At 45.4% G+C, this 10,821-nt stretch overlaps 1 protein-coding gene across 1 annotated transcript; it reads left to right on the forward strand.

The window, feature by feature from the left end:
• Nucleotides 1-546: 546 nt before the first annotated feature.
• LOC310844959 (putative membrane protein C3orf80 homolog) lies at nucleotides 547-9,137 on the forward strand. The gene has a single exon (XM_083739781.1). It carries the CDS (start codon nucleotides 6,173-6,175, stop codon nucleotides 7,433-7,435), a length of 1,263 nt encoding a protein of 420 aa, XP_083595907.1. The 5' UTR covers nucleotides 547-6,172; the 3' UTR covers nucleotides 7,436-9,137.
• The last annotated feature ends 1,684 nt before the right edge of the window (nucleotides 9,138-10,821 follow it).

A 10,821-nucleotide genomic window follows, 5' to 3' on the forward strand; every position in this document is an offset into this window, starting at 1 on the left:
AGCTCACTGGGAAAGAGACCACACACACAGGGATAGAAGACAGTCACATCCATTCCCCCTATGCACATTTGCCTCTTCACCCATCTCAGGCAGGAGGTCCCTGGCCAGTTGTCCAAAAGGGAATGTAAAAGTTCGAATTAAGCAAGCTTTGATTAAACTGCGGCAAACACAGAAATTCCTGGGCTCAGTTTATGCAAATGAACCAGGTTGGCTTGGCAGGGCCAGCTGAGTGCAAGCCATGAAGGAATAAAACAGGGTAAATGGCTCATCAATGGAAACTGTCACCAAGGGCAGAAGACTTGACAGCAGAGGGAGGTTTCCAATCAATGCAACAGAGGGGTCCATCTTTGCTGGGCCCTAGTGGGCAGAGGCAAAGGCCCAGTTTAGGGTTTCAACTTTGAATGACGTAGGCCTGGGGGAGTTCCTTGGAGTCGGTTAGCAGCCAGGAGGAGAAGGAAGGGGAAAACCTCCGTTGAGCTGAGAATGGCAGGCTGAAACAAAGAGACACAGAGGACGGCTTTCTGCTGAGCCTGGATAGACCCTCGTAGGTAGTCAATGCTCCGCAATCCCTCCACCTAGGTGCAGGTTGTATGTATGTGTCAATTAACCATATATCATAAAGACATCACAGTCTCTGCTGTGCCCAGTTTCTGGAGGAAAATTTTTGGGTAAGTGCCTGGAACCTCACGCCGCTCAGAGATGGGGTGGCATGTAGCAATATACAAAGGGGCCAGATTTGTGCTTAACTTCATATTTATTCCATATAAGAGGCAACTCGCCTAGCTTTGTTTGAAAGTAGCAACTACCATGTTATATAAGCAATGGCACAAGCAATTCCAAATAATCCACGAGACCTTAGATAAGATCAGGAGAGTATATAATACTGGATACAGTTGCGCCAAAAGCAACCTCTTGGCATAGTGAGCGACTTCTACAGAGTTAAGAGTGAATTTGGCCCTGTAGGTCTGGTATAAATTTCAACACCAGATAATAATTTTGGCGTGACTTCAAGGCTATTGAAGGAGGACTTGTAAGATGATCTCCCACCCACCCTTTTCTTTTACTTTCCTTTTCTTTTCAGATCAGACTAGCTAGAGTATGCATAACAAAATTTATATATTAAATTCAACTATCCTGAATGTATTCCGCCAGGGAAATCGTTATTGGCATAGTAATACGAGCTAGATATAATCCTGGAAGCTCTTCAGGTTTTGTGCATAAGTACAGTCCTCCTTTCCTGGAGCAAGAAGTCAAGTATTCCCTTGGGTCTGGGAAAAGAGCAATTCCATCAAGGATAACAAAAGCCAAGAAAGCTTGATTATCTGTAACATCTGCACAGCTGAGATTGACGGCTGGTTACTGCGAAAGGAATATGAGCAGGTTTGGGTTTTTATCTGCTGCCTCTACCATTTTATGATCTGCTCTTGAACTGTTACGTGTTTTTAATGAGGTGGGTTTATTGACAACAGCAACATTATTTTGATATTTTTGTTCTCTTAGCCACCTTGGCCAGGGTCCAAAACTAATACAGGCATACCTAAACCCATGGAAATCATTGGGCATAAGCAGATTAAGCTGCATGTTGGATTTTGACCTGAGTGTAAGAAAGGCAAGATGTAAAAATAAATAAATGCACCATGTATTAACGCTGTAAATGTGTTGGACACGATCCAGCAAAAGCTTTTTGTGCTTCATGCCACTTTCTTATGTTGCTGTACATATCATCGTCGTCGTCATTTTTTATTTGTATACAGTCTTTCTATCTTATAAGACTCAAGGCGGTTTACAAGCTGAAGAAACAAAAAATGTACATCTTATAACAATCTAATGCAATACAAAAATGTAATAAAACAAAATTTTAAAATAAGCAACCTACATCAAATAAAGTAACACTCAACAATTATTAGAATAGTACAAAATAATAATATCAACATATAAAAGTTAAAGAGAAATCCACTCAACAGTTACAATAAATAATTTCTAAACTATAATCAAGAAAACAACAGCAAGCCACAGTACATATAATATAAAATATCAAAATGGGGGCTAGGAAATCTCCACCCAGTGTCCATTACCTGATTCCCATTACTTGTTTCCCCATGTAGAACTCCACTTCCACTGAAGTTGTCATCTGCACATGTGCTACTACTCCTTCAAGCAGCACATGGCTATACATGGAACTCCTTCCACAGGAGGCAGTGATGGTTACCAACTTAGATGGCTTTAAAAGAGGACTGGGCAAATTCATGGAGGATAGAGTGATCAGCGATTCCAATTACTATATTCTACCTCCACAGCAGGAGGCAGAAATGCTTCCTGTGTTCCCCAGAGACCACAGGAGGGGAAGAGGACTCAAATGCTTGGAACCTGCTCACAAGTTTCCCACAGGCATCTAGTTGCAAGAAGAGGATGCTGGACTAGATGGGCCACTGGCCTGATCCTGCAAGATCTTCCTATGTTTTTATGTTCCTATGATATCATCTGCGCAACAGCTGATGCACACACCTCAGCTACAGGTGAAACTCGGAAAATTCGGACCTCTGAGAAGTAGAAGCAAGCATATGTACTCAGTACTTGGTTTGGGCCCCTTTTGCATCAATTACTGCCTCAATGCGGCGTGGCATGGATGCTATCAGCCTGTGGCACTGCTGAGGTGTTATGGAAGACCAGGATGCTTCAATAGCCGCCTTCAGCTCTTCTGCATTGCTCGGACTCATGTCTCTCATCTTTCTCTTGGCAATGCCCCATAGATTCTCTATGGGGTTCAGGTCAGGCAAGTTTGCTGGCCAATCAAGCACAGTAATCCCAAAGGCATTGAACCAGGTTTTGGTACTTTTGGCAGTGTGGACAGGTGCCAAGGTCGTGCTGGAAAATGAAGTCAGCATCTCCATAAAGCTCGTCTGTGGAAGGAAGCATGAAGTGCTCCAAAATCTCCTGGTAGACAGCTGCGTTGACCCTGGACTTAATGAAGCACAGTGGACCAACACCAGCTGATGACATGGCTCCCCAAATCAACACAGACTGTGGAAACTTCACACTGGACTTCAAGCATCTGGCCTTGTGTGCCTCCCCATTCTTCCTCCAGACTCTGGGTCCTTGGTTTCCAAATGAGATACAAAAGCTGCTCTCATCAGAAAAGAGATTTGCATGTCATGAGTCTATGTCATATATTAGTTTCACCTTTTAAGTTGAATTATTGAAATAAATGAACTTTTTCAGGATGTTCTAATTTTCCACGTTTCACCTGTAAACTGCAGCTTCTGTTTTCAAATTGGATGGAAGCTGGTTTGAGGGAAACCACATTATCTCAAGAAACTACAGAATACAGATGGATTGTGGCTAACATCATGCGTACTCAGCTTCAAACACCAGCAGTGGAAGCGAGCTGGAGCCTGAGTAACCTGTAACGTGAACATATCCGAAGCCCAGTTGTTTTAACATCTTGGTCCTGTACATGTTTGTTCAGAAGAAAGTCCCACAGATTTCAGCCTGTCTTAAATCATAGAAAGCGTGTGCTACTCCGACTTGCAGTGGCAGCACAAGCGATTATGTAACTGGATTCCTCCCATTGTAATTTTATCTTCACACCCGGGGACATCTTCAAAGTGTAAGCTTTCTGTTGTTAGTCAGGCACTTCAAAAGAATCACTCCTTCTTCAAAGCGTTTTCTTCCCTGTTAATGGAGGAGTTCGGACTGATTGGGGTTGGGCTTAGTCATCAACAAGCTTGCTATTCTCTCACCACTTAGAGGCACACAGCCTAGTGACAGTCTCTGCCAAATTTTAATCGGAACAGACTATGGTCTGGGACACCCAAACACTCTGTATGTTTTAGAGGTTCAGGACATGCTTAGTCCTATTGATTCCAATTTTGGGGTGGGGGACGTGGAATCAGTTAGAGCATTGGTTTCTAAGATTCTATCAGCAGAAGACCATGATCGTTAAATCTGCAATCCAATGCACAGTCAGTTGGGAATAAGCTGAATTAAACACACCTATTTCTGGGCAGATATGTATAAGATGGCACTGTAAGAAACTCAGCACCCTGGTTTCAGGGACAGAGCAGATTGTTTCAGTGCTTCTGAATTCTTCTGCCCTAATGTCAAAGCTGTGCTGGCCAAGAACCAGATTTGGTCTAATAAGAAATCATTGCCATACGGTGCAGGGTGGAATCCAAACACAGCAGTGGGATATTATCTTTATAAGGACCAAACAAAATGCCACAAAGCCACAAGAAGTTTTTTTTGCATTCTCCAAAACTCTCCTTTAAGCTAGATGCTAGTGAAAACAAGCAAGGAAAACAGTAGGGTATGATATTAAAGCCCCAAAATCTTCAGTTTGTGGCTATCTTAAGGTGTCGGATGCATGTAATTATAGTGTCAGACTAGAAGTGGAAAGAACTGGGTTTAAATGTTTTCTCCACCATGCAGCTCTCTATGTCAGTCAGCTGGCCTACCTCACAGGGTTGTTGTTAGGAGATAAAATGGGCAGGGGGACCCTATACATCACCCTGAGCTTTAAAAAAATGTTATTCGCCTGTCTTATTTCCCAAAGAAATTCAAGGAAGCTAACAGATTAATAAGTAGTATTATTCCAAACTAAACCCAATACAATGAAAAACAGATTAACAAATCTGGTCACCATGAAAATAAACACAACCTAAGCTAGTAGAAAAGTTATTTAATGAGCCAAAGGCTTTATTAAAAAACCAAGTCTTCATGAGGTGCATGAAATAATACATTGAATGAGCCTGTGCTCCTTCGATAATGAATAATAACGATAAAAGGTAATGAATAAAATGGACCCGGGGTGTGACTAGAGATTTGTGCAGATTCTTTTCCCCTGGTGAACACAGCTCAGTTCTTCTAAACTTTGCCTTAGAAAGAGTACAGGAAACTTGGATGCTGTAACCATTTGAACGCTCATCAGCATTTTCCAACACAAATCGCATCACGGAAGTAAATAAAATCCAGATCACCTCCGCTGCTAATGACTGGGAGGTGATTTCTACATTGGTTAATTTTTGTTCAGTCTTTTGTAGCTGCCATAAATTTGTGCTTATCTCAGTTTGCTGTTGTGATACAACAAGCGATTGGCAAAGTGCATTGATTTTTTCTTACAAATATCCCCTTACATTCAAGGTTATTACTGTTTTGGGGGGTTTTTTTGCCTGAAATGCCATTTAACTCACCCTGGGGATCTTGTGAGGACTGATGCAGAATGCAAACATTTTAAGGGCTTGTGCACTCATTAAAGTTTGCCCATCGGTTCTTTTGCTACTAAGAGACAACTATAAGGCCTAATAAGTTAAAAGTAGAGGTAAGCAAGAATCTGTGATGGAAAGGGAGGTAATTTCCTCCTCTCTGAATTCATCCATCCCCATTCTATCCCTGCCTGTGATTGCTTGGGCTGTGTTTAATGGTGTTACTTATGTTTCTGTTTTGTAAACCTGTGTTTGATTTTATTGTAGAAAGATGGGGGTTAAATGCATGAAAAAATGCAATAAAATAAACTTCTCTAACTTCAAGGTGCTGCTACAAGACTCCTTCTTGTTTTTTCCTGCAACAGATGGACATGGCTACCCTTCTGGAAATAAATTCTGATTGTACACTTCTCCAGGCAGGGACCTGTCCTGTGGTTATGTTTCTGTCTTTTAAAAAAAAAGTTCCGTTTCCACAATAAAAGCGTTCAGCAAGGCATTACTTATTTTTGTGAATATCATGGCCACTGGTATGTGACCAAAAGGAAACACCAGGAAGAACTTTCTGACAGCAAAAGCTGTTTTGACAGTGGAATGGACTCTCTCAGGAGGTTGTGGACACTCCTTCCTTGGAGGTTTCTAAGCAGAGGTTGAAAGGCCATCAGTCATAGTTGAGCTTCTTGCATGGCCCTCGGGGTCCCTCCCAACTATACAGTTCTATGGAAAGGTAATTCTGCCCACATGTCTCAAGACGTTTAACACCCTCCTTGCTAGACAGCCTTCTGGGTCCTCCTCCACCTTCTCCAGGGAAAGGAAGACACCGACCTTTCTCCCTGGCTGGGAAGCGTAAGGGAGGCACCCGGCCAGGAAAATCGCAGCCTCCCCACTCCCTAATGGAAGAGGAGCTGCATTAAGCCCATTAACATCCGCCAAATGGTTATCATCAATTTTTAATCAGAAATAAGACCAGAAATATGGTAAGCAGCAGCTCCCAGCAGCAAGTAAATTTAAATAACGCCAATAGGGGAATCCAATCACTTAAGCGCAGGAACTCGAACAGCAATGGGGGAGCAGAGGGGTGCGCGCCGCTACTCCAAAGGAGAAGGCGACAGGCAGCTATGTTAAGGGAGATCGAGGCGCTGCAAAAAAAGGAGAAAAAAGCCAGCCGATCCCTCGGACCCATTAACCCCTTCCTAGGTCGCCCTCTCTCTTTGGCGCCCCGCGCGCGCAACCAAACACACACACACCAGCACACGCCGGTGCCAGATTTTCCCGCTTCTCGCCTGCAGGACCCAGCCGCGCGGGCAGCTTTTGCAAAAAGCAGGATCTTGCACGGCATCTCCGCACTCCGCAGCTGGTCCAATGGGCTAAAGGAAGATCCATCCCGCGGCTCTGCGGGGCCGCCTTCCAGCAGCCTTGGAGAGAGGCTCCTTCGGCGGCAGCTCCCTGGCCCCGTCGCCAGAGTTTGCAGAGCGCATGCTGGACGGGGCGAGGGTGGAGGGGCCAGTGAGGTCCCCGTCCCCTTTGCCTCCTCCTCCCCTCGAGTGATCCGGTGCCCGACGGAGGAAGGAGGGCGAGAGGGGGTCAGGAGGAGGATGGGGGCCGGCCTCCCCCCGGGGCTGCTGGCGCTGGGGGCGGCTTTGCTGTGCCCGCCGCCCTGCCAGGGCAGCTGCGCCGAGCTGAAGTGCGGCGAGCAGGAGAGCTGCTGCAGCTACGGCAACGCCACCTACCCGGAGGTCAGGTGCTGCCGGCTGCCCTTTCACACGTTCCTGGACAACGTGGGCTGGTTCGTGAGGAAGCTCTCGGGGCTGCTCATCTTGCTGGTGCTCTTCGCCATCGGCTACTTCCTGCAGCGCGTCATCTGCCCGAGTCCGCGCAGGAACAGCCGTCGGCGCCCCGGACGCCGCCGCCGCGACGAGGACGACGACGATTGCGACGGCGACGAGGGCGACGGAGACTCGCTGGCCCGGGGAGGCACCCCGCTCAACGCCACGGCCGCCACCTCGCAGGACTCGCTGCTCGACAGCGGCCGGAGCAGCCAGGCGCCGCCGCCGCCGCCGCCGCCGCCCCTCCTGCCCGTCGTGTCGCCCGTCTTCTTGCAGCTGCCCAGCTACGAGGAGGTGAAGTATTTGCCCACCTACGAGGAGTCCATGCGCCTCCAGCAGCAGCCCCTCGTCCTCCCCGTCACCAGCCTGGCCACGGGCGCGGGGAGAGGCCTCGCGGGGGCGGGCAGCTGAGGACCCGCTTTCCCCGAGGGGGCGGCGCGCGTGGCCCGACGGAGCTGCCCCTTTCCGCAGAGACGCCGTGGCGGGTGGAGGGGGCGGGCGGGGAGGTAGGGGGTCGCCCCGAGGGAGGTCCCGCGCTCCAGGTATTGGCAACGGAGGGCAACCGACCCGCCGTGAGGGACTCAAAACGCCTTTGCCTCCTTCTGCCCGCCTAACGGCCCCCACGTCTGGGATTTCGGAGATACATCGATTACATTTTTTTTTGTTAAGATGTTCATTAAGTGCCTGTGACATGCATTCGAGTTGGACACATTCGGAACTAGGAAAAAGCAAGATTTTATTATTATTATTTTCCTCCTCTCTTTTTCTTCTTGCCTCGCGGAGATGCCTTCCATTGTGTTAACGAACCTCTCTTCTCGCCGCAGATTAAAATCCTGGAAGGGGTCGATGGATGTGATTTTTGTTTTTTGTTTTAATATGCGGCAAATGCAGCTCAAGTTGTTTTGGAATTTTATTTCTTTCTCCCTACGGAAATGTTCCGCCGGCTGCAACCCTGAGCCCAGTTACCGTACCTAGAATTAAACTCCCATGAAATGCAGTCCTGTTTACTTCCGAGTAGATACGCATAGGATTGCAGCCTTAAAAAAGCAAAAGGGGGGGTACTACCTCCAGCTGATTTAGAGTCTGTGTCATGCAAAGCATCATTTGAAGGCTGAGGTGGGGGTGTCAGAAGACATAGTCACCGTTTTGGGACTTTCATTCATTGCTTCTTTGGTTTCCCTGTTTTTAAGGAGTTTGCCACAATTCACTTCCAAAAGATTGGGGGGTCTTTATTTTTGCAGGTGCAAAACTAGGCTTTATTCCACCCAGATCAAAGACCCAGTTTGGCACACACACACATTTGCGTACACATACACACACAGGCTGGGGGGCCTCAATGACACCCCTTTGGAGGTTTCACTGGGCAAAACCCCCCGGCTACCCCCCCCCCCCAGCCATGGCTCTGATTTTTTGATGGTGGTTGGAAAACTCATCGAAAAACTTTCTTGGAAGCAGAGTATAAACTGCTGTTGATCCTTCCACTGATTGCTACAGGGATGGAAGTGATAAATAGTCACAGTTTTACGGCTTTTCGGATAATTTAGATTTTATCATTGGTTTTGGCCCTGACTGAGTACTGGTGGCGTGCAATCTCATCCCCATACAATGTAGACATGGGTGGGGGTGCAGGTGCCTGCAGACTTGCTGCAAGAGCAGAGAAAGCACCCCACTTGCTCTGGTGACGCAGCTCCCACTTCTGGCTAGGGCTTGCTAAAGATTCGTGCCCTCCCTTTGTACCTGCACACTTTTTTTCTTTTGTAACAGATGGGTTACAGATTAGTATACCGTATGTTAAGATTACATATAGCCTAACCCCTGCCTTAATATTTTAAGACTGCAATCCTGTACATTCTTAACCTGAGAGTGAACTCCGTTTAAAATTAAGGGAGCATTTCTGAGTATTATTATCATCCTAATCATTTATGAATCACTTCCCGTGGGGCATCCAAAAGCCGTTTACAATATAGACACACATAAGAGGATTGCACTGCCAGACAATTGCAAACTTCTCCACCTTGCAACATCTTTATCTCTTATCTCCACCCACTTCTTGTTTGGTTTGTGGTTTTTGTCATTGGGCAGGGCTGATAAAAGATTTTTGATGAACTCAGAAGCTTTGTTCACTTCTGTTAGTTGGGACCCTGAACAACAGGGTTGTATGCAATTAATGTAGCACAGTTAAGGCAAGACACCAGTTCAAATGTTGCCCAGGAGGCCTTGCTGGATTCCCCCACCCCAGCTTCAGCATAAGGATGCTATTTCCTTGGAAGGCTGTTACCAATATGGCTGAAATAATGTTTGCGAAGCATGTACCACACCTGAAACACTCAGCATAAGTGCAAAATATGAAGATTAGGTAAATGACCTTAGATTAATAAACCATTTTTTCTTTTTTTCTTTTTTAAAATAATATTTATTAACAGTTTGAAGATTACAAAAAGAAGAAAGGGGAAAAAACAATTAAACAAGACAATCACAATAACAAAAACACCACATAAAGCATTGAATTAGCAAAACAAAACAATTAAAAACACATCCGATAATTTCAAAATCTTATCTTTCATTCACTTGTTTCAGCGACCTCCTCACACCTCCCTTTTTGTATTCCACTTCAGTTAACTGTTTCAGCAATTCCTTTCCATCTTCCTCTGTTTTCTGTCCTGTAATTTATCTTAACATATTCTAACCTTATTTTTCCCTTTAATGCATTAACAATCTATTTGTACTTAATTCCTTATAACATTTCTGCTAAAGCCATATAACTTCATTCCAACATTTTCCTAACATTCATTGATTTTACAATATTTCTGTAAATAATCTTTAATTTTTTTCCAGTCTTCTTCCACCAACTCTTCTCCCTGGTCTCGGATTCTGCCAGTCATTTCCGCCAATTCCATATAGTCCATCAACTTATCTGCCATTCTTCCCTAATAAACCATTTTTTCTTTCCCCCACTACTTCATATTTTGCTCTGATTGACACAAACAACATTTAAGATCATTGCACATGCTGGCTCCCCACCTAGGGCCTGGGAGTCATGCAATGCTGCAGGCAATAAGACTCCATTTTGGATCATTGACAGTGCCATGGAACATATATAAACCTTGGTTTTGATGCCTGTCCGTGACCAGTTGGTTGGAGGCAAGAAGTGAGAGTCTGCAGCGGTTTCCAGCAGCCTTTGTGATCCCATTGGTTGCCAGAACCACACGGTCCCATTTACATCAGTTGAACTAACTTTTGATTCACTACACTTAAGTGTTGCATTTACTACCCTGCGGCTGAAACACCTAGTCCCAGAGAGCTATATGTGGCTTATTTCCAAGTAAACATGCATAGGGCTGGACAGGCTTGGTGCTACTGCACAATAAGATCAGGCAAATGCTGTGGCACGTGCAGTTGATAATGCCTGCCAGGGATCCATCATTGCCTGAGCCACCTAGGCAGCTTTTTAAAACAAACAAACAAACAAACAAACAAACAAACAAACAAACATTAGATTCTTAGAGGAAGTGTATTGGATAGTTTAATCATTTGTTATTGTATGTCACCATGAGGTTCTGGCATAATGGTGATAAACAATCAAACAAATAAAATAATAAAGGTAAAATAGAATTTGCAGCCAGCCACAGAGTTTCCTTGTAACTTGGGGCTCTATTCAACTAAATGTGGAAATGTGGAGATCTGAATTTACACATGGAAGAAAGAGAAACTGGGAGAAACAAAAAATGACAGATTCACCCATCCCACCCGCATCTGCAGAGGTCTTCCCTGGAGTCCACAGGGTTCCATTTCCCTGC

Source organism: Podarcis gaigeae (assembly GCF_964106915.1).
Source record: "Podarcis gaigeae genome assembly, chromosome: 5".
Lineage (NCBI taxonomy): Eukaryota > Metazoa > Chordata > Lepidosauria > Squamata > Lacertidae > Podarcis > Podarcis gaigeae.

Coding starts and splice junctions, on each gene's coding strand:
- LOC310844959 (XM_083739781.1), top strand. CDS start 6,173: ATGGTAAGCAGCAGCTCCCAGCAGCAAGTAAATTTAAATAACGCCAAT.